The sequence below is a fragment of the Polyodon spathula genome, chromosome 4 (assembly GCF_017654505.1).
Source record: "Polyodon spathula isolate WHYD16114869_AA chromosome 4, ASM1765450v1, whole genome shotgun sequence".
Lineage (NCBI taxonomy): Eukaryota > Metazoa > Chordata > Actinopteri > Acipenseriformes > Polyodontidae > Polyodon > Polyodon spathula.
In genome coordinates, this window is record NC_054537.1 from 17,782,702 (window position 1) to 17,806,903 (window position 24,202).

The 24,202-nt window shown below is 41.3% G+C and overlaps 1 protein-coding gene across 1 annotated transcript in view; it reads left to right on the top strand.

The window, feature by feature from the left end:
• The first annotated feature begins 1,494 nt into the window (after positions 1-1,494).
• The window catches only part of LOC121314251 (contactin-associated protein-like 2), a 489,620-nt gene continuing 466,912 nt past the window's right edge, over positions 1,495-24,202 (top strand). Inside the window, exon 1 of the mRNA XM_041247300.1 lies at positions 1,495-1,996. Coding sequence (XP_041103234.1) covers positions 1,864-1,996 — 133 coding nt within the window. The 5' untranslated portion in view covers positions 1,495-1,863. The remainder of the gene's footprint in view (positions 1,997-24,202) is intronic.

Genomic DNA, 24,202 nt, shown 5'->3' on the forward strand with positions numbered 1-24,202 from the left:
GACAGTGTGGTCCAGTTTGTTAAAGTCTAGGGGCTTGTAACCAGAAGGTCACTGCTTCAAATCCCACCTCTTCGACTGACTGACTCACTGTGTGACCCTGAGCAAGTCGCTTAACCTCCTTGTGCTTCATCCTGCAAATGAGATGTTAAATCAACGTCCTATTGTAAGTGACTCTGCGTATTACACAGTTCACAGCCTACCTTTGTAAAGCGCTTTGTGATGGTGGTCCACTATGAAAGGCGCTATATACAAAGAAGCCGGCAGAAAACATTACGTCAAAGAATGACATTGTTTATGTGTTGAGCTTGCAACAGACTGATGAAATCCCAAGAGTTCAATTTCTGTTAAATAAACTGAGTTAAGGGAGAAGACTTTTTGTCCAGGCAGATACTGAACTCACCAATCACTAGTAACATCACTTACAGGTCACATTTTCACATGTGTATTTTTATCCTATTACATGCTGTAAGTGCAATCATTCTGAACGGTTCTTAAGGCAATACTCAATAAATCTTTATTCACATTTTGATGCAAGCTGTGTAAACGTGATTGCACCTGAGGGGAAAAAAAACAAACTCTATATTAGAGTAACAGAACCCAGAACCACTTAGAATGATTGCAAACACTGTGCAATAGCAAGGAAACTGTAATGACAGCTACATTCAACCAATGTCTACATGAATTACATTGACTGAATATAAAAGTTACACCATTGGCTCAAGTGTAAATGCACCGCACAGTGGTAAATGTCTGAATATCAAGTGTGGCCAGAGGCTTATTATTACGTTTTACTTCTGGTCTAGGCTCAGCAAGGTTTGTATTACTAATACAATGGAGAATGGGCTGAAATGGAAACAGAAGGTTTGTATTGCTAATCAACTTGACCATCGTATACATTTTACTTTAGGATATACGATTGGTTATTAGTATGTACAAAACAAATTAATTTCAAGTTTTTGGCTCGTAAAAAATTGTAGTTCTTCTTCTGTGTTGCACCGGTATGTGTTTGAATCATACAGCACTAGAAAAACAAAGAGTAGACGCACACCCAAGCTGCATAGCCGAGGTACCGGACAACGTGTTTTGCCTTTCTAATGGTAATGTTGTAGAAGTGTATCCCCACAGACCACACACACATCATTCTTTAGGGGCTGCCACCCCCAAAACCAGCAGACACCGTGTGTATAAACCCTTTACTTAAATACAAAATCGCATTAAATTGCTTCATTTTACTCCTGAAATGTGGTATACAAAATATTTTGCATGGAGTTAAAATATACCAATTTGTTTAGTATAGTTTAGTTGGCTTTAGCCTACTTTTATTTTGAGCCAAAATTAAGCCAATGAAACGAAGCCTTTAAATTACTAAAACTATTTTGCAAACACATGCTTTGTTTCGCTAGGACCCGGGAGGAATCCTTGCTTTCAGTTGCCCCACTGTGTCTCCGGCGCTCACAGGCCGTACCAAATGCGTACTGAGGGGGAGAGCAATAGGACAAGGCTACCGTCAACTTAAGCACCTGGGCAGCGACCTTCCTGGGACTGACAGACCTTCAGAACTCGTCAAAATAATGTGATAAACGGCACCTGTGCCACGTGAGGTTCGAGGATGTGGTTAGAAGACTTCTTCTAAGATACCTTGCAATTGACAAGGAATGTAGAGTGCTAGTACGGGCGAGTTTATGAGAAGGAGTTGCATTGCGAGTTGCTGTGGAGAACCCTAGAATAGACCGCAGAAGCAGCATCTTCTTAGTTATTTAATACAAAAAAAAAAAAAAAAAAAAAAATTAGGTAGACCGAGTAGGACTGCCTGTAGTGTGTGCAGGGCAACATCCGCCTACTTTTGAAGAAGGAAAGCAAGAAATGAGACGCTTTGTTTATTGTGTTTGCTGCAGTGGGGAAGTGAAGATGCTGCGGCTTCCTGGACTCAGGATAACACTCGTGCTGTGGATTTTCAGCCGCATCAGCAGCTTCAGTGCAGCTCTCCCGGCATCCCGTAAGTAACATTGGAGACTGTGCTTTAGTACTCTAGTTCGTAACACTTTCCTGCAGTGACAGTGCAGTGATATTGCCAAACTCAAAGCACCAGATAACCTCTTGATTCTAGACATTTTAAACAATTCGGATTACACCTGACATATTATAACCCGGGCATAGCAATCAATAAATAAATAAAAACATTGCATGACGTAGATAACACACATAACATAAGGAAACGTTACATTGTGTAAAACAATCCCGAGGGCTCCAGATGTGCCAGTGGTGATTTATTATTGCTTTTATGTAATATATATATATATATATATATATATATATATATATATATATATATATATATATATATATATATATATATATATATAGCTGTACAAATAAAGCAGATATAGATGCGGTAGGGTGAGGGGATTTTAAAGAGAATTCTGTCTTGAAATAATGTGAACGGGTATTTGAACCCATGTGCACACTGATATAAGGGTTTTGCTGAAGCATGAATATATCTATTTATTTAACAACTGAAAAGACACATGGAGGTTCTTAAGATGAACAAATGCGACGGCTGCTGAATTGTCTACTGTGTGGAAATGTATGGACTGTGCACATTGCCCGTGATAAAGCCAGCTGAACTGCAAAAAAAAGGGGTTTTCTTTTCTTTTGAACAAGTACCGATATTGCTTTATTTACTTATTGTTCTTTTTGACTGTTCTTGTTTCTTGTGGTCCATATGCTTTTTAATGATTGAAACATACCTTTTGAGTTTTGAGGTTCAACATGATATATTTTTCTTTCACTGACATAAACAAGAAACATGTGTCTACTATAGAGAGTAAATACATACTCTTCGGATATTATTAAATAAACTGGTAATATAGCTTGAGCCCAGACAGCAATGCAAGTAACGGTTTTAAAGCCCAGTGGGGCTATATATCACTGGTTGTCTCTTGTATATTTAGCAACATTGTTTTACCGACCTCCTTGCATGTGAATGTATGACCATGAATTATGGCAAGAAACAGTATCTGAAGAGACATATGTTTTGATTCGTTTCCATATAAAACGTGAAGCTCCACTGACTTAATTTGTGCTGACCATGATGAGAGATCAAGTGCGGGCAATGTGCTGTATCACGCATGCTGCTTCAATAGACAACACAGGGCAGATATGTTCTTTAACAGAGATATCATAGTTGACCAGTTTTTAATTGACCGAATGATGCGTTTTAGTTGCGGTGCTTACCGCTTGGAGCCTGCATCCTAATGTACGTATGATGCACAATTATATGCACTTATACAAACTACCTCCAGTTTTATTTTGTACATCAGTCGGGCACTTATGTACAGTTACATTATTTAATTGACTTTCCTTTAGATCTTTCTAGACATCGAATAGAATAGGAATATATGTATTTGTATTACAGTCAGCTCTGTGGCAAGTGCCTGGGTTTATACTGACAGTCTTCGGGCAAAACTTTTTAATGCACTGGCAACTAAACAGCAGAAATGCAACTGTGCTACTATAAAGTGCCTAGGTAATCTGTACGTACTGTACAGATTACTGTAAACTCTTCTGAACAGGGTGCGCACTGTAATTTGCCTCCAACAACTTCGTCTGATGCACATCAATCCCTTGGTAATTATTATTATTTTTTCTTTTACGCTTGCTTGCTTGTTATTGTCTAAAGATGCATTTAGCTGTTAGGCAACCCACTTTAGATATGAATTATTGATACACTGTGGTGCACTTAATTGTGTTTTTTTCTTTTTTTTTTTGTGGAGCGACGCAAAATTAGAATTGAATATTGGGAGTGTGTATACGTGGTTATCAGCTCTTTCTTACTTCCATGTCTATTTGTTAAAATAAACTATAGAAAGTTTGAACACTGTATCTTGTGTCATACCACTACAGACTCGAGTCTCTTGAAAACAAACGGGCTGTACAGTACCAACTTTAAGAGGTTGAATATTGTATTGAGAATATCGATGCTTTTTAACAGAAGACCAGCTACAAGAGTGGAGATTAAATTAAGATCATATTACTGGAAATTATAACCGTAATGTGTTCGCCAGACCCGATTTGTGACGATACACGTTTTAAATCTTACGGAAATTCAAATGAGCAATTAGGCAGTTATGTTTAGATTAAGAACTAAACCAGATACAAAATGATAAATTACGGTTGAAGAAAGAGCAAATATGTAGTGCTTTGGCTGTCATTTTAGAGACAGGAAGAGGGGAAAGGTATGCATTTTAGATACAAATAAATTAAATAAAAATGAAGGTCGCATGTTAGGGGTAGGGTTCTAGTAAGAATATCCGCGTCCAAATCTAAGTATGGTCGTTTTCGTACTTTCTTGGACATCCACCAACGAACACATTTGGGCAGACTAATAGATTTCAGGTAAACATAGACCATCGGTTTATAGGAAACAACTTTGTGAATGTCAAGTTTCAAATGTAATTAAGCTTGGCTGCCTCCAGTGTCATTAGCACCAGTTTACCAAAGTACAGTCTTATTGCTGCCAGTGCGTGTGTGTGTGTGTTTTGTGTAGCTGTCAGTGCTCTGAAACAGCAATCAGCGTGTTTCTCTGGGCTGATCGCTGTGCAGTTTTGCAATAGGTTGGGGTACAGATTAGTCAAAGCATCATTAGGTAGTACTTGTGACTGTTCCCTATTAAAAGAAAATCTTCTGCAAATTAAGTTTGGAAGTTATGAAAGTACAACACATGGAATAAAAATATATGATACTGATGAAATCATAAAAAATAGACATACAAAAAATGCCCCATGGTCTTCATAATGGGACATACAAGCCCCAGTGTTTCTAATTAAGGAGTTGGTGCCTAAAGTCATCAGATAATTAAATATGGAAGTGATACACACACTGTGATCCAGATTTTGAAAAATACAGAGTGGGATTACATTTTGTTTTTATTTTGCACTGATATGGAGGGCCCCCACATTTTTGACACATTATAATACAGCAAACACTACAGGGTCTATACACTATTAAATATGATACAACATATTAATTATTAAGTAACACTGTAGAAGGGAATCAGATAGTTAATGTTCACAATATTTAACTATTTTACACCCACTGTTTTTACAAGTTGCCTTTTTGTCAAGTGTATTGGATTATGTGCTTGCCCCCTTGTTGTAAGGTGTGCCTTTACCCCTCAATGCCATTACACTAGCACTTGTATTCTCATTATAAGACAGAAAATTGCATGGCCTCCCAACTACAGCATTATAACAGTGTATTGTTAATAAAGTAAATCAATGTGTAACATTCATTGCTGCCCCTATTACTATAATAATGTCATGGATTTCTTCAGCCTATATAATCATTTGATGACCACATTAATTAAAAAACAAACAGAAACTAAAAACTAAATTTTATGGCTGAAATCATCAACTTGAAAAAACACATGTATTTTAAAAGATTGAAATTAGTAAACATTATTCAGTCTGCTTGGAAACTATTACTAGCAATACCTGAAGCAATGAACATTTAAAGAAACAATCAATTTCAAGTGTAATTTGTGAGCTTATCTAAACTTAAGGCAGTTGAAAATTATGGAAGTTGCTTTCACAATCGATAAGGAAGACAGCTTTCTCTGTTTTCTGCAGTGAATTACACTTGTTACAGTGTTGCATTTTTACAAAAATATATTGGCTGGAATAAACACAACAGATAATACTTGTCTTTGTAATTGATGATGCAGGAAGGTGTTTTGGACTGCCAAGAGAGCACTTGAAAAGTTAATGAGCTGTTAGGAGATGCTTTTTTTATTCCAACGAGATTCAATTAATATATTACTTTAAAAAATATTCTTAATGAGCTTAAAGAGTTGTATAAAATCATTTTAGCAGCATCTTCAGTGGTATATTTTCTTTAAAATATGGAAGTTTATCATGAAATCCGTCTCATTACAAAAGCAATTTTGCTTCCTGTGTCTGCGAATATGAGCATGCATTAATCATACGCATGGCACTTACTTTTATAAACACAACTGAGCTGTTCCTGGTTATCCCCAGACACATGGGTACGTAAATATGACGCTTTCTAATAAGTAAGCCTTGAAAATGCAAGAAGAGCATAGTTTGGGCATGTACTTTTCTTTTGTTGCTAGATTTATTAACTAGATTTAAAAGGGATAGTAATTCTGATTGTTGTTCAAATATTCTGTTTTATTATTATTTTATTTATATGCCCTGTACAGATATTTATTTATTTATTTTTTCATTTATTTCATGGCCGGATACAAGTACATTCTTTTTGTTTCGATTTCTACTTTTTAATTCTCAACCCACAAAAATAGGGTACCTTTGATCCACCTGGTCTTTATTACACGTCTATGGTGACACAAATAGGAATAAGGAAACAGAAAACAAAGGCAGTGACCTTCACAGTGATTGTATGAAGCAATGATGAGAAATAGACAGATTTCTGTAATGGGTGACTGTTTAAATTCATGTATAATCCCTTCTAACCCAAATTGTGAGCTAATGTATTCTTATCTTTGAAGAAAATATTAATAATTGGTACCATCTAACTCTCTATGTTAATATCCTCAGTCATCCTTTCAATATAACATCTGATTAAGTAAGAAGGAGATTCAGAACTTGAAAGGAAGAAAGTAGAAACTTGTTTTACACAAAACAGTTGAAACTGGAAAATAACATTATCTTGATCGCTGGAACTAGGATCACTGTATGTATACCAGGATTGGTAGTACTGCTAATTGGAAAAAAGCTTAGGGGATTTTAATCCCACCCAAGTATAGAGAGGAGGCGTCAGGGAGGCTGTTCCTTTCTAGGGGAGTAACGATTGACCACTGTTCACTCAACTTTTATTTTCTAGTTGTTTTGACCAGTGTTTTGTTTTGTATGTGCTCCTGCACTACGAGTCTAGGACTACCGTTGTTGGTACCCTAGTGGTGGACACCTAACACTGCAGCAACTTGTAAACATTGTAATAAAACCTGGACGCCCGAGAGGCATTTCATCCTCAACTGCTGTGTCTCTCTTGTCTATCAGTGGATAACCATATAGTAACAGAACACCCTTCAGTTACCTCAAGACCTATTGACACCGAAAACTTCATTCCAAAAGGCTTAATGCAAGACTGCATTTTTAGATAAAATGTGTTTTAAATGACTCCTTCATACCAGAAGCAACGAGAAGTGACACATGCTACAGTATATGGCAAAATTTAATACAAAAACAATTAATCTTTTAGCGGGATGAAACTTTTTGCCAGTGCAAAGCAGAATTGCATTATGTGTCTTTTCCATTTCCATTTATTTCAAAAACAGTGTATGATTTATACAAATGAAACCAGGCAGTGCAGCATTTATTAACTTCACCAGCATCTTTATTTATTTAATTTTTAATTTTTTAACTTGGGCTTCAATGTTGGCACAGTGAAGCTTTCAATCACATTGCTTTTCTTCCCTGCTCGTAAATGTAAGGTGGAGGGCCCCTGCTTTTTCACTTGTTCTCTTGTAAGTGAACTGCTGTCAGCACCCGCCTATCCACCTCTCATTAATCCATCACTTTCATTTAGCCATTGGTCAGTGCTGTAACAGATTGATTGTATTACATCACAGATAAGCTTTTCTGACATTTTCTTACCCGGTCTGTATCATTTTGTCATATCAGCTCTATATTTTTAACTGTTATTAACTCATCCATCCCATGACCTGTGCCTGGGTTAAGAACTAACAGGAAGTGGTGCATGTAGCCTATGGATATTTGTACTGTTTGTTGTTTTTATTATGTATGTTTTACCAATTGAAAAGTCAATCGAAAGATTATTTTTTTATTTGTTAACTAATTGAAAAAAGTTAAGTTACAGTCCTGTATCGTTTCTGATATTGCATTTGATAAAGCAAAAGCAAGTGCTAGCCGACATAACTGCTCGTGCACGTATGTTTTACATTGTAAGTACAATATAGACTTTTTAATGTATTTTTCTAATTACTGCAGTTTTCGGAGTTGCAAGCTCTAGGTTTGCTGTTTTTGATTTAATGCATTTTTCACTAAATACTATATAAATGGAGCACAGAAAATTGTTAATGTTGTTTTCCAGTACTGTAACTTAAATTGAAATATAAACTGTAGGCATGTGTAACAGGGGGATGTGTTACGTGTATGTGTGGGTCGTCACTGAACAATACTGAGGCAGACCGAGCACTAGGTGTTGACACGCCGCACAGGCACGCAGATTTAATCAACACAAGTGCTGCCACTAGGGTACCAGCAATGGTAGACCTGGTGTCACTTTAATGATGAGAAGAAAACAAAGCTAAAAATAAGTTTGCCACACAAGACTCAGGTGCTAGCCTCATTAAAAGAGATGTTCGGCTCCGGGAACCTATTGCACTATGAAATGTTAGGTTATATAACTCTGGTTCCCTGAAATAGGAATATTAACCATTACAAAATGGGTGTTTCCCTTTAAGACATCTGAACTGAAAAACTCTCTACCAAAGATTCTTGCTAGAGCAGGGTGGCACTGCTGAGGCTCCACCCCACAACCATAAACAGCAGTGACCCCTACAATCATCTTCAGAGATTGCGACCATGAACGCCGTGACCCAGAAGTTAATGGTTAATATATCTATTTCAAGGAATCAGGGTTATGATAACCCTGGGAATATTAACCATTACAAAATGGGTGAGTATATCCAAGCTGTCACAAGGACATGGCATACAACCCAATTTACAGGCTAGTAAACGCTTGTGTGACAGTAGTGTTGTGATGGTGGACTGGGAAGCTGGACTCTTGTGCTGAAACCAGAATTCTGCTGGTCCATAACATTCAGCCGATAGAACCTGGCAAACGTATGGGAGGAAGCCCACACCGCTGCACTGCATATGTCCTGGATAGATGCACAGTGAAACAATGCCCATGAAATCTCCTGATCTCTGGTGGAAGGGCCGGTGAGCTTCTCAGACGGGGGCAGTAAGTAAGTCCCTGGGACTTAGCCCCGTAGCAAACAAACAGCTGCACCGACTGCCTCCAGCTTTTAGTTCTCTCCACACAGTATGCTAACACCCACACTGGGGAAAGCATATGAAGCTGGCGCTCCTTGTCAGATAAGAAAGGAGGGGGATGAAGAGCCTTCCAATTCCACTGACTGATTAATGTGGAAAAACGAGATGGTCTTTGGGAGGAAAGCTGGGTTAGTATGAAGAGTGACCTTCATTCTGGCCTCTGAAAAAAGCAAGAAAGCTGTCTTGAAAGATGGGAATTTGAGCTCAGCTGAATGCATGGGCTCAAATGAAGGTTTTGCTAGTGTATTAAGCACTACATTTAACCTCCAGCGAGGAACTAAATCCTTCACCGGTGGCCTAAGCCGCCGGGTGCCTTTCAAAAATTGCCCTGCCAGGAAATTCGCTCCTGGGTAGTCTGAATTGATTTGTACATGGCACACCGAAATGGCTGCCAAATAAACCTTTAGTGTAGAAAGAGATTTCCCTTCATCAAAAAGGTCTTATAAAAATTGCAGTATAACTGCCGTAGGACATGTTGTGGGTTCAAACCCACGAGACAAGCACCACGTCTGGAACATGCCCCACTTGTACCCATATTGGGAACGGGTGGAGGCTGCCCTGGTGTTTTGCAGGGTGTCAATCACCCTGTTCGATAATCCCAGATGGCTCAAAATTAGCCGTTCAGGGGCCAAACCCAGATCTGCAGGCTCGATGGGTTGAACTAACTGGAGAGTCGAGGGCTTGCGGGTGTCAGCAATGGACCCGATAAGGTGACCCTAGTAAGCCAAGGATTCTGTTGTAGCTTCCCAACCTAGCAGAGAAAGCACTAGCTGTATATGCTTTCTGAGAATGACTTCAGTCAATCTGTGTTGCTTGTTTGGACATGCTGCATCCTTTGAAATTAAGGACAAATTAGCAGGCTGAACAAGTGAAGCAATGGGGGTCTCTACTGGTGGAAAGTGGGTAAGAGGGGCAGCAGGGGTAACTGTCACCTGCTCATCATAATAGAGCGCCTCTCAGTCTGTAACACTGCAGTCGCCCGATGCATGCAAGCGAAAGATGTGCCACTGGCATGTCAGACTCCCCATCATCTGATGGAAGAACCAGCTGGTCATCCACCTCCTCTGAGGCAGCGATAGAGAGCATGTCATCTATCTCATCAGTCTCTGTCTGCAAGGGTGCAGACGGAGCGGTCAGTGACATTACTGGCAGTAACAGTGGAGCAGAGCTCTCTCAGCAGTTCCGCAAGGATTTCTTGCTGGCTTGAAACCCCTTCCCAGATCTTGTTGCTCTGCCCCCTGCCTGCCAAACGTGATCGGAGGGCTTTCTTACTCCTCTGCTTTGGAGGGGGGGAAGGTGAGGCGGAACTATAGGAAGACGGCGAGGAAGGAGAGGTAGAGCTAAATATAGGGCTCTTCCTAATTCGACTCCTACCCTCTCTCTGGACAGGACCATGAGAAGGGGGGCCAGTTTCCCTGATTTGAGCACGGCAATGCCGAAGCACTGCACAGGCATGAGGGATTGTTCCCTAGAGTGCCATGCTACTTGGTTCTCGAGAGTACGTTTCTTCAACGATGCAGATATCACACAAAGTGATGTCTGTCAAAGCCTTTTGCACATGTTTTGGTCAGAGGTACACAATGCACTCCATGTGACCGTCCAGTGGAGGCATCTTGGCCTTGCAAGAGGTACATGCATAGAACCCAGACATGTTAACAATGCTGTGCAACAGTGTGTAATACTCTAAAAAGTGGATTTTTTTTTGGTACTGTTTATTCAGTGCGAACACAAGACCAGGTGTAGCCTGCACCGAAATAGGGGAGACAAGTCGCAGTTACTGTATGTGGTGAATCAACAGGGATGCCCACCTGCGAGTCAGCCACTGGCTAATTCAAAATTTGCGCATGAGTATATAAAAAGCCTGCTTCAAAAAGCCTTTGTAATAGTACAGCAGAAGCAGTACTAAAACAGCATTGAGGAATTTTGAATACTTACCTCTGTAAGAATGAAAACAGAAACACATATACTGTGTACACACCGTTGGAAACGAAAGCAAAAACAACACGGTTCACAAAATATTCTTATTTATTTACATGTAAGAAGTACACGATAAAAATTACAGATTTTTTTTTATATATAGCTCAGGAATAATCAACACGGCTGAAAATGAAAATGGCGACGATTGTAGGGGTCACTGCTGTTTATGGTTGTGGGGCGGAGCCTCAGCAGCGCCACCCTGCTCTAGCGAGAATCTTTGGTAGAGAGTTTTTCAGTTCGGCTGCTGTAACAAAGTGCCCGCCCCTGTGTATTATCTGTTATGTGTTGCGTGTGGTGTGTTTAAATGTTGGTGTATAGACATTGGTACACGGGATATAAACGGGTCTGTGTAACACGAGTGTTTAAAAATGTATATGTGTATTTAGGCACGAGGATTGCACAGCACTTCACGTGCAAGTAAAATGTAATAATATGTGAGCACGGGGAATTGCACTTTATTAATTCACGTGCTGGGATTCAAGTGAATAATTAATTGGTAATTGAATCCCAGCACAATAGTATATATAGATGCACGTTGTCACATACTGGTGGTTGGGTGTTCGGTGAGCGGAGAACGGGATTGGAGACGGAGAAAATAAGCAGTAGCAGTAGCAGTAATAATAATAGGGGAAAGTATCCGCTCACCGTGTTTGTCAGTGTCTGTGCGTCCACCGTTTTGTTAAGTATTAGTCCGTTTTTGTTTGTCTGTTTTATTTTGGCTACCAGTGCCGTGTCCTTTTTCTGTTTGTTTGTTCAACCCTTTTATTTTGCAATAAACCGGCGCAAGCAAGCGCCATCATCATTTCATTTCATTTCATCCGTCCTGTGGTTTGTGTATTGCCTTACCTTTCCTGGTTCTGACGCCGCCCACTTCGGCCGTCTCTGTGACACGTGGTGTCCTGCGTGGGATAACAGCGCCTCCAAGCGTCAGACCAGGAGAGGTGTTTTGTCAAAAAAAAAAAAAAAAAACACAGCAACAACAAAAAAAAAAAAAAAAATAAAACATGGAAGGCTGGGACTGGAGAGATGGCTGCCAGGACCTGGAGGAGTTCCTCGGTGGTCTGGAGGACCAGGGCTGGTGCCTTGCCTGTGGGGAGTTTGGGCACCCGGTGGTGCGCTGCCCCTACCAGGAAGGAGAGGAGGAACTGCCGCAGGAGAGGAAGGTGAGGAGGTGGCAGAGAAGGGGAAAGGGGAAGAGGAAGGCAGAGGTCCCACCGCTGTCTCCACAGCCGCACCAGTCTCCTGCAAGGGAGGAAGAGCCGCACCAGTCCCCTGCAAGTGAGGGAGAGCCGCACCAGTCCCCTGTATCAAGGGGAGACTACACACCGCTCCCACCTCCACCACCAGGAGACTACACGCCGCTCCTACCTCCACCGGCAGGCGCAGAGCAGCAGGAGCTGCCTCTGCCTCCGCCACCTCCACCGGCAGGGGCAGAGCAGCAGGAGCTGCCTCTGCCTCCGCCACCTCCACCGGCAGGGGCAGAGCAGCAGGAGCTGCCTCTGCCTCCGCCACCTCCACCGGCAGGGGGAGAGCAGCAGGAGCTGCCTCTGCCTCCGCCACCTCCACCGGCAGGGGGAGAGCAGCAGGAGCTGCCTCTGCCTCCGCCACCTCCACCGGCAGGGGGAGAGCAGCAGGAGCTGCCTCTGCCTCCGCCACCTCCACCGGCAGGAGCAGAGCAGCAGGAGCTGCCTCTGCCTCCGCCACCTCCACCGGCAGGGGGAGAGCAGCAGGAGCTGCCTCTGCCTCCGCCACCTCCACCGGCAGGGGGAGAGCAGCAGGAGCTGCCTCTGCCTCCGCCACCTCCACCGGCAGGGGCAGAGCAGCAGGAGCTGCCTCTGCCTCCGCCACCTCCACCGGCAGGGGGAGAGCAGCAGGAGCTGCCTCTGCCTCCGCCACCTCCACCGGCAGGGGCAGAGCAGCAGGAGCTGCCTCTGCCTCCGCCACCTCCACCGGCAGGAGGAGAGCAGCAGGAGCTGCCTCTGCCTCCTCCACCCCTGTCCACCAGCAGAGGGTGAGGAGCTGCCTCTCCCGTCCACCAGCAGAGGGTGAATGCCTGCTGGGTCCCTGTCCACCAGCAGAGGGTGAATGCCTGCTGGGTCCCTGTCCACCAGCAGAGGGTGAATGCCTTCCTTCCCCCACCAGCAGAGGGTGAATGCCTGCTGGTATCACTTCCCCCACCAGCAGAGGGTGAATGCCTGCTGGGTCCCTGTCCACCAGCAGAGGGTGAATGCCTGCTGGGTCCCTGTCCACCAGCAGAGGGTGAATGCCTGCTGGTATCACTTCCCCCACCAGCAGAGGGTGAATGCCTGCTGGTATCACTTCCCCCACCAGCAGAGGGTGAATGCCTGCTGGTATCACTTCCCCCACCATCACGAGGAGAGGAGCTGGAGCTTCCTCTGCCTCCACCTCCATCAGGGGGAGAGGAGCAGGAGCTGCCTCTCCCTGCACCACAAGGGCCAGGACTAGATGCTGGCGGTCCTCAGCAGCCCTTGCATAGGCTGCTGAGGGAAGCACGGGGAAGAACCTCCCGGCTGCAGTGGCCGAAAAGAGGGCCAACACCCGCACCCCAGCTTGTCCTGACTGCCAGCCTCGCTTCGCCCAAGGATGCCAGCCTCGCTTCGCCCAAGGATGCCAGCCTCGCTTCGCCCAAGGATGCCAGCCTCGCTTCGCCCAAGGATGCCAGCCTCGCTTCGCCCAAGGATGCCAGCCTCGCTTCGCCCAAGGATGCCAGCCTCGCTTCGCCCAAGGATGCCAGCCTCGCTTCGCCCAAGGATCGCCTGCCTGCATCCCCTGGGGTTGCCCGCCGCTCTGCATCGCCTGGGGTTGCCCGCCGCTCTGCATCGCCTGGGGTTGCCCGCCGCTCTGCATCGCCTGGGGTTGCCCGCCGCTCTGCATCGCCTGGGGTTGCCCGCCGCTCTGCATCGCCTGGGGTTGCCCGCCGCTCTGCATCGCCTGGGGTTGCCCGCCGCTCTGCATCGCCTGGGGTTGCCCGCCGCTCCGCATCACAGCCGGAAGTACTGTGGCCGGAACCCCACGAAGGGGAGCTGCCGGCCACGAAGAAGGGGGAGGAGGTCTGGAGACCGCCAACCCCAGCAGCAGTTTCGCTGCCGGAGAAGGGGGAGGAGGTCTGGAGACCGCCAACCCCAGCAGCAGTTTCGCTGCCGGAGGAGGGGGAGGAGGTCTGGAGACCGCCAACCCCAGCAGCAGTTTCGCTGCCGGAGGAGGGGGAGGAGGTCTGGAGACCGCCAACCCCAGCAGCAGTTTCTCCGCCGGAGATCGTGGGGGAGGTCCGGAGACCTGCTCCCTCTGCAGTTTCTTCCCTGCAGGAAGAACGGTGGTTGAAGCCCCACCAAGGGGAGCTGCCGGCGCCGAAGGAGGGGGAAGGTCAGGAGACCACACCCCAAGCAGCCTTTCCGCTGCTAGGACTACCCTGGCAGGAGAATGCTACCCTGCTGACAGCATTACGACCTGTGGGCCCCTGGAAGCCTCTGGTCCTGGCCAAGGACTTTGGGCGGGACTTTTGGGCTTTTAAGGGGGGAGGTGGCCATTGAGGCCATGTGTGCTTTGCACAGGAGGGGGTATATGTAACAAAGTGCCCGCCCCTGTGTATATTATCTGTTATGTGTTGTGTGTGGTGTGTTAAATGTTGGTGTATAGACATTGGTACACGGGATATAAACGGGTCTGTGTAACACGAGTGTTTAAAATGTATATTTGTATTTAGGCACGAGGATTGCACAGCACTTCACGTGCAAGTAAAATGTAGTAATATGTGAGCACGGGGAATTGCACTTTATTAATTCACGTGCTGGGATTCAAGTGAATAATTAATTGGTAATTGAATCCCAGCACAATAGTATATATAGATGCACGTTGGCACATACTGGTGGTTGGGTGTTCGGTGAGCGGAGAACGGGATTGGAGACGGAGAAAATAAGCAGTAGCAGTAGCAGTAATAATAATAGGGGAAAGTATCCGCTCACCGTGTTTGTCAGTGTCTGTGCGTCCACCGTTTTGTTAAGTATTAGTCCGTTTTTTGTTTGTCTGTTTTATTTTGGCTACCAGTGCCGTGTCCTTTTTCTGTTTGTTTGTTCAAACCTTTTATTTTGCAATAAACCGGCGCAAGCAAGCGCCATCATCATTTCATTTCATCCGTCCTGTGTTTTGTGTATTGCATTACCTTTCCTGGTTCTGACGCCGCCCACTTCGGCCGTCTCTGTGACACGTGGTGTCTTAAAGGGAAACACCCATTTTGTAATGGTTAATATTCCCTACTTGAAAGGGAACCCTCTCTATACTGTTTGGGATCAACATCCCCTAAACTAACCTGCGGAGTGGACGTTATCCTCTTTGATGTCAACAAAGCTCCCCTCTGTGGTCGGGTAAACGAGTGGTGACTGTTCTCACCCCAGGACAGCACATACTGTATGACCTTAGTGATTAAGACCTGAAAAGGACTGAAAACCACTCTGCTGAATTGTGCTCTTTATTGGGTCAGCACAATACTGTGCCAAGCCGTTGTGCTCTTCTAATGGCTTTGTACCCAATTTATCCCACCAGCTGCAGAAAGCAGATTGTAAATATGTTGTATAGTAATGATGCTAAGCATTGTACCAAGGTAAGCTATTCATTACTAGTGAAGTTAGAAATAACAACACAAACTCCCTTAGCTGTAGGTTATAGACAAACAAAAAAAAAATGGAAACAGTCAATGCAACTAATGAAATCGGGTATATTTCTCTAGCCCAATGAGGAGAATTAATTATTTTTATTTGTAGTTACAATTTGGTTCCTTTGTTACTCGGTATTACCCGCCTTGTCTACGAACAAAGAAAGCACTTTTTGTTTTCATTAGAGACTTGGCTGAAGATTAATGTACCTAATCTCTATGTGTAAATTAGGTTTTCAAACAGCTTAAAAACAAATTGAATATATATGCAAAACGGAATAGCAATATTTGTCTTGGCTGACATGATTTCATTTCCACCTTTTTTTTCGCTTGATTAATAATCAGCTAGAGAGGCAGAACATTAGCAACATTGCGACACTTTTGTCTAAGCATTGTCTGCTTATGCGTATTGGCTGACTGCTACACAGAGTGACTCACAGTTACGGAAAATAAGTTTAAGGAATATTTAAACTGAATACACTATGTAACACAATTTTTGTTCCTGGGTAGTAAGTGTTATTTCCTAATTGCTTATGCCTCAAAAGTATAGAAAATGGCTATTATTCCCCACAAACTTTGCTTTTGTGACCAGGACAGTGATATTTCAAAATATCACTATTTCCAATGGGAAAACGGGCAAATGTGTGTTTTTTCGTTCACATAAAGTCAGAAAAAAACAACATATGAATCCAAATTAACATGTATTTATACTAAAGTAATACAAAAATGACTACAAAAGATTTAGAAGAGAGTAGTTTTTCGAGATTTACGATTATACTGTAAATTTACAGTATAATCGTAAATCTCGAAAAACTACTCGCTTCTAAATCTTGTTGCGTCGGTGTTCAGCCATTTTATATATATGTAAATACAGTATAATCGTAAATCTCGAAAAACTACTCACTTCTAAATCTTTTGTAATTGGGGGGTAATTGAGATTCCTTACTTTTTCCATAGGTAGCAATTATGTAAATAGCTGTAAATAATCAGTTCAATGAAACAATATATTTCTTTATTCAACCGGGTACCAATAAAATGTACAGAACAAACTGTAGCTCCGCAAATCGATATCTTTAGCATGTATTGTTGTGGCTCAGTAAATCCTGTGTACATCTATAGCATTCTAATTCTTTAGCATCCACATTCTTAAATCTTTGCTCCATGTTCCACAGTGCCTCTAGGCTGAGAGCAGCAAATTAAGAGAACACTCACTTCAGGACTGTCTGGCTTAGCCTGTACTCTCTGTTTCTGTTTGTAATAAAGAAAACACTAGGGGCTGATGTAAGGATAGGTGTAGAGCAAAAAGTATGGCTGCAAAATCTGAATTGCCTAGAGGCAATATGCAAGCTTAAGAGCAATGCAAATCACTCCAAACGCACAAATGAGCTGAAATCATGATCATGAGCTCCTAACTTTAAACAAATTACTAAATGTGTATTACATACTTAACTAAATTAACTTACACTGAGTACACTTTCCAACTCTTAGATTGCTTCTCATAAACACTCTTAAATGTGAATCAGCTAATCATGTATATTCCACCAAGTAACTGCACTCATCTCTCTGACTGAAAAGTTCAATGCATCTCCTTATTATTATTGGTTATTATTAATAATACTGTCCTTTTTCCATGCATGTGTCACTGGGGTTTCTCGTGTTTATTTTCTTTTTTCTTCTCATCATTATACAGTACAAAAATAAATAAATAAATAAAAAAACAATCTCACATGATATGTTTCTCTAGAATGAAGTATTTAAGTTCAGCGCCTACAATGTGCATTACAACTCAGCACAAAAAATGAGACAGGTGTCATTCACCGGAATTATGTGATGTGATCAGATGGCATCCCAGTTGCTACATTAGCAGCACTCTCATGTTCTTCCCTCTGTAAAACAGACAAAAGTAAAAACAGCTTGCTTTTATAGCCTGTCTTTATAGTCTCTCTATCACAACACGCATTCCATTGGGAAGATTACAGTAGTGAAGGTCATAACAAGAAGGAACACATGTATTTTTTCCACCTGTTGGAGAATTTTAGTTGTGATGTGGTGAAGCCTGTTCAAACAGACTGGGAATTAGAAAGCTATATCTGGGAAACCCTGGACAAGTAGTATCATCAGACCTCTTGATAACACTATGTAACACAATTTTTGTTCCAGGGTAGTAAGTGTTATTTCCTAATTGCTTATGCCTCAAAAGTATAGAAAATGGCTATTATTCCCCACAAACTTTGCTTTTGTGACCAGGACAGTGATATTTCAAAATATCACTATTTCCAATGGGAAAACGGGCGCTTTTGTGTCTTTTCGTTCACATGAAGTCAGAAAAAACAACATATGAATGCAAATTAACATGTATTTGTACTAAAGTATTACAAAAATGACTACAAAAGATTTAGAAGTGAGTAGTTTTACAGTTACAGTATAATCGTAACTCTCGAAAAACTACTCACTTCTAAATCTTTTGTAGTCATTTTTGTAATACTTTAGTATAAATACATGTTAATTTGGATTCATGTGTTGTTTTTTTCTGACTTTATGTGAACAAAAAGACACACATTTGCCCGTTTTCCCATTGGAAATAGTGATATTTTGAAATGTTACTATCCTGGTCACAAAAGCAAAGTTTGTGGGGAATAATAGCCATTTTCTATACTTTTAAGGCATAAGCAATTAGGAAATAACACTTACTACCCAGGAACAAAAAAAAAAAAAAAAAAAAAAAAAAAAAAATTGTTACACGGTGTAATCCTGTCAATCTTTTCATCATTGAGTGATAAATATGCCCGAAATGACACACAACTGTGCACTCATATTTTTTCCCCAAACCATAAATCTCATAGAGTTGCTGTATTATTTTCTTTCTTTCTTTGAGCAGCCACACCTCTCAAGTGTGAGGCCATGTTATGACAGGGTTCACTCTGCAAAGAAAGGTAATTAAAGGTAGAATGCACAAGGCTTATGAAACTGGAAACACCAGGGTTGTGAAATGCCAGGCCAGAGTGCATGCGTTTTTAATTAAATCCCATTTCTAAAGGGCATGCTTGTGTGTTTGGTTTGAGCTCTTAGTTAATTTGATATGTTCCGAATTGCAACACAAGCGAGTAACCTTTCCAGTAAGCAAATGTTTCTTTAACAAAAAAAAACAAAAAACAAAAACAAAAAAAAACTGTAAATCATGTGACAGTTTAAATAAAATAACATATATACCAGAACTTATTGCACTATGAATATCTGACTGACACTGCACATAGCAAGCATGAATCTGGCTGTGTGATATTATAGTAAGTCACAATATCTGACAAGTTTGTTTTAAGAACTAATGCAAGGGTGGCTGAGTCACAATTATATTACCAGCCTAAAATCAACAGGGGACTGCCCTGTACTATTGTGGAAAAATATAATAGCTCACAGTTTTAATTGACTGTAGAGTATTTTACAGTACGCTGTAGAACTTTAATTATGTCGACACCTCCCTCTTTAGAGACTTAAAAAGCAAGAGCTACTTTTACTGCTCTTAAGAACAGCATGTTTGTCCTTGATTTGTTTTAGCACTAACTTATCTTGCTAGCACACTGATTAATTTCCTCATATAAAGTACTGATTAACTTTGTGTGACAAAGTGCCCGCCACTGTGTGTATTTTCTGTTATATGCTGCGTGTGGTGTGTTAAATGTTGGTGATTAGTCATTGGTACACAGAATATAAACGGGTCTGTGTAACACGAGTGTTTAAAATGTATAAGTGTATTTAGGCACAAGGATTGCACAGCACTTCACGTGCAAGTAAAACGTAATATGTGAGCACGGGGAATTGTACTTTATTAATTCACGTGCAGTTGTACCGCGACTCGAATTGAATGATTAATTAGCAATCGAGTCACGGTACAGCTGCATAAAAGCTGCATGTTTTCACCCACTCTGGGCTGTGTGTTCAGTGAGTGGAGAACGGGATAGGATACGGAGGTAATAATTGTAAAAGTAATAAGTAGTTAAATCTGCTCACCGTGTTTTGTCTGTATAGTTTGTTTTGTTTGTCTTTTTATTTTGGCGACGAGTGCTGTGTCCTGTATTTTTGTTTGTTACAACCTTTTTATTTTCTGTTCTATTTATTTATTAAAATCTGAGCGAAAGCATTCGCTCAGCTCCACCAAACTCCACCTCTCTCTTTGTTTATTTTACTGTTTCTGGTCGGACGTCGCCCACTCCGGCCGTCTTTGTGACACTTTGTTACACTACTAATTAATTAAGCTACTAACTTAGAGGATGTTCGACTAAATGCCCTGATTGACAAGTAAAAATGAGTGAAGAACGTGCCATTGTAAACCAGTCAAAGGTCGGGTATAGCCTTCAAGAGGCAACAAAGTGCTTTAGACTTAGTAAATAAAATAAAAAGATTGGGATCTTAATACACATTATATGCCTGCCACAGGCCTTTTCCGCTTATGTACTGGTAAGATTGAATATATAGGTTCAGCTCATTTCTTGGTTTCATTTATGTTGACCAGACTGCAGTTACTTATTGTTTGAAATACTAGCAACTGTGGCACACGAAAAACGTATATATTACTGTTTCCCTAGTATTTTCACCATTATTATTATTATTTTTTTAAAGGCACAGGTTTACAGAGAAATTGACTGTGGAATTTGATATTGAATGGGCAAACCGTTTCTTGACCAGCTTAAAGTGGGTACTCTGTTGCTGGTACTTTTATCAGAAGTAGCCTTCTAACTTACTAACTAAGAACATTTCCCTAAAACCTGGGGGTGGAACCCAAAAGAGAAATATTTTCCTTGTTTCTGTTCTAAACAAAGATGGAATGGGCATGATAGTGATGACAGCAAGGCCTGGATGTACAGTATATTAGCATCATAATAAGGATGATACAAACAGATGCTCTTATTCTGGAAAATGCCCTGAGCCAACTAGTAATAAACAAGGCTGTAAACATAGCTATCTGCTTTCAACAGGGAATTTGGTCAAAGTCTCTTTAAGCTTGCAATGCTGATCCATACATCACACCTCAGGCCATAGCAGTAAACAGAGTCCCAGTGAAGTTCTGGCTTTGTCTTAATAGTGCTGTAGTGGTGACCTCTAATAGGATGGCCTCCACTAGGGAGTAAGCTGTTGTTGACAGAGAGCAATTGAAATGCATGTACTGTTGCTTTCTGCACAGGGTCTCATTCTGTTTTATGTATGAATCCTAACACTATGGTCAATCCACACATACAGGCCCTCTGTTTAAGATCTAATACTCTTGTGTAGTTTAGTACATTCCAGTTGTGTTGCATCCATCATCGTTTTTATTGCAAAATACAGGGCAGACTTCCCAATTCATGATTTTACAGTTTGAATGTGCTGGGCTCATTTTCACCTGTTTTGAACGAATGCAATCCTTGCTTGTCCGTCATCTTCACACAAACTGCAACCAGGCAACGGGTGCAATCTATGCTGGATAGTTTTTTCAAGAGAAAGGACACATAATTACTGTATTCAGCATGTAAGTGTACATTCTTTCCTTTTTCATTTCTTTACTGTTTTCGTTTAAACCTACCTGTAGCAGGGTGATTGCCCTGCACAAAGGAAATTAGTATTGGTGTAATTTATATGTGGAAACGGGTGTGTTTTGTGTGCTTTTTGGAGATGTTATGTTTGATCAAATGATTGTTTACAGACTGCAACACGGTATTTGTGAAGGCAATGCTCCGGCCGTATGAAGAAGCAGGAGTCATCATAAGAATACCGGCTCATCAGTAGGTTAGTTTAGGGGATATTGATCCCAAGTAATGTATAGTGAGGGTTAACATAGTGTAGCCTGTTCCTAGATCAGGACACCTCGTTCTGTAAGGCTAGCACTTGCCCGGTGTTTCACCTTTTATTTGTAGTTTTTGTACTGTGTTTTATTTTGCCTTTTTGTACAGTCTTCTGCATGTGCCTCCTGTGCGTTACCATTGTGGGTGGTGTCACATGACACATTTGTTTACTAGTACTGTGTGTGTGTGTGTGTGTGTGTGTGTGTGTGTGTGTGTGTGTGTGTGTGTGTGTATTAGTTTCCCACTGTGAGCCGAGGTCTGCAGTACATATTTGTTTTATGAATCGCTCAAATTGTTTTTGATGTCCAGAGTGAATAGTTAGTGCATAGTATATAAGTTTTTTTGGCATAGAACTGTCTATCTGACTTTCTCACTGCGGCATCGAATTCTCAGAGGATTTTGTTAAGCTTGTGAATGACGTATTTATTTATTTGAATTTTAGGAAGTCAGTAAACCCTGAAAGCGAAGTTTTAATGATAATTGCTTTGTTTTATGAAGAGAAGAAGGACGTCAAGTGTGATGACATAATTTGAGGGAGGAGGTAAAAAAAAACTATTGACCATAAGCAGCGTCACAGGGGCAATAGTTGGATGTATTTTTGGTCATCTGATGAGGTTTTAACCAATCAAATGCCAGAATCTCTAATAAATATGTACTGTAAAACTTTAATTAAACGTGTCCACCTTTGACAGCAGACCTGGTGCGTATTGGAGACCAGCGATTTATTTGAGACCGTCGTTTATATTAGTTCACTAGCTTCACATGGTCACTGAGAAGCCACTAACACACAACACTATAGCAACATTGCAACTCATTCCAGCAACTTTGTTAAAAGGTTGTGTGTCAGTGGGAACAAAGTAACAGTTTTGTTTTATAAAAAAATGACATTGTATTGTACACCCTCAAGTATAAAGCGAAAGTGTTACTGCAGTATTTTTATATGCATTGGTTAACAAGGATACGGTATGCAAAACGTTGGAAAATGAACAAGCAGAAATACAAATTAGCATTTAAAAACAGAATTAGAGCTACCATTGTTAATAATAATAATAATAATAATAATAATAATAATAATAATAATAATAATAACAGTTAAATCCAGTGAAAGACAGCCCTGTAGATATCAGAACACAGGTGTGTAGGCAGTGGCGTAACTAGACTATGTAAACTTTTCTAGAGGGAGGGGGTTAAATTATTATGAGTTCAACAGGTGCAGTGAACCTGGGCCCAAGACACAGGGGTCCCAAAAAACACAAAGCCAATTTGGTTTTCACAGTAGTGTTTCTATTAAAATAGATCTGAATATCCCAGAGACAGCTTATCGCACTTCCGAATTTAAAAAAGTTATCGCTTAATTTTTAGACCGTCTCTGGTTAATATGTGTTCCACTCGCTTAATTTTTTTCCTACCCGTATTCCTGAAGAGACACGTTTCAACTGAGAGACTGCTGTGATTGGAGACAACGTGAGAGGCTGCGGCTGCTGTGATTGGATACAAAGTGAGAGGCTGCGGTTGGTGTGATTGGATACAAAGTGAGAGGCTGTGGCTGCTGTGATTGGATACAAACTGAGAGGCTGCGGCTGCTGTGATTGGGCACACAGTTTTTAAGCGGGGAGGGGAAAGGCGAGAGACAGCATTTATCACTTGTATATCAGATTGTAATATGTTGGATTGTTATGGTGATACTTTATTATTTATTGTCTTTTATATTAGTTTTTTATGCTTAGGAGAAAAATTCTGTTTCCACAATGTAATAGGGAAACTGAACTATTTCAGGGAAAATCGTTCCATATCTGATCATCGTTTCTGCTGAAATAGCATCTGTAAACTGGCCTTGTCAACAGTAAACAGTACACGCGTTGCCCCAGTCATCCTTCCTATAGGAGCTGGTAGAGACAGAAACGCGTTAACTACATATAATGGTATTATATAGGTATAATGCATATAATGGTAAACCGTAAACTCGGTGACCATGGTATAGAAACAATTTTGCGGTTTCAAAACCGTGGCGATGTATACACACTGTACACCGTAACATCGCTAGGAGCAACTCGGTTCAGACCGAGAGATATACCTTATTTGCATATTTATAATTCATTCAAAATTGAGCTCCAGAATTCATTGTTTATTGGGCTAACATAAGTCAGATGGCATGGTGAGAAAGGCTTTCGCGGGAGAACTTGCAAAAGAACTCAAAGCAGATGGACCATCATCAAAGCAACATAAACTTGAAGTCAAACACTTAACAACCACCCATCATATACATTAAAATTACTATATTAATAAAAGTCTGTTTTTATTATTTATTAAATTACAATTTACAGCATTCTGGTTTTATAATAGCGGTGAGTGATAGGCTATATCCTATGAATGTCAACAACACATTGTTTATATATAAGCAAGTAATTAATGATGAAATAAATTTTAGCACTTTTAACAAACAGATCAGAGATAACTAAAAGATTTTAGTTTATTTTTCGTTGCAGTTTCCATATAGTTATTATTAACGAGTATGATTTATTAGACATAAACAATACTGGTGTTGACTCGGCAGAATCCGATCAAATTATCTGTAATCTAAAATCATGCCCACCTCGACATGGTCATTTGATTTATTTAAAAAAAGCACATTTGATTATGAAAATTCATAAAACTTCAGTATTGGACTGTATTAACTGACACCA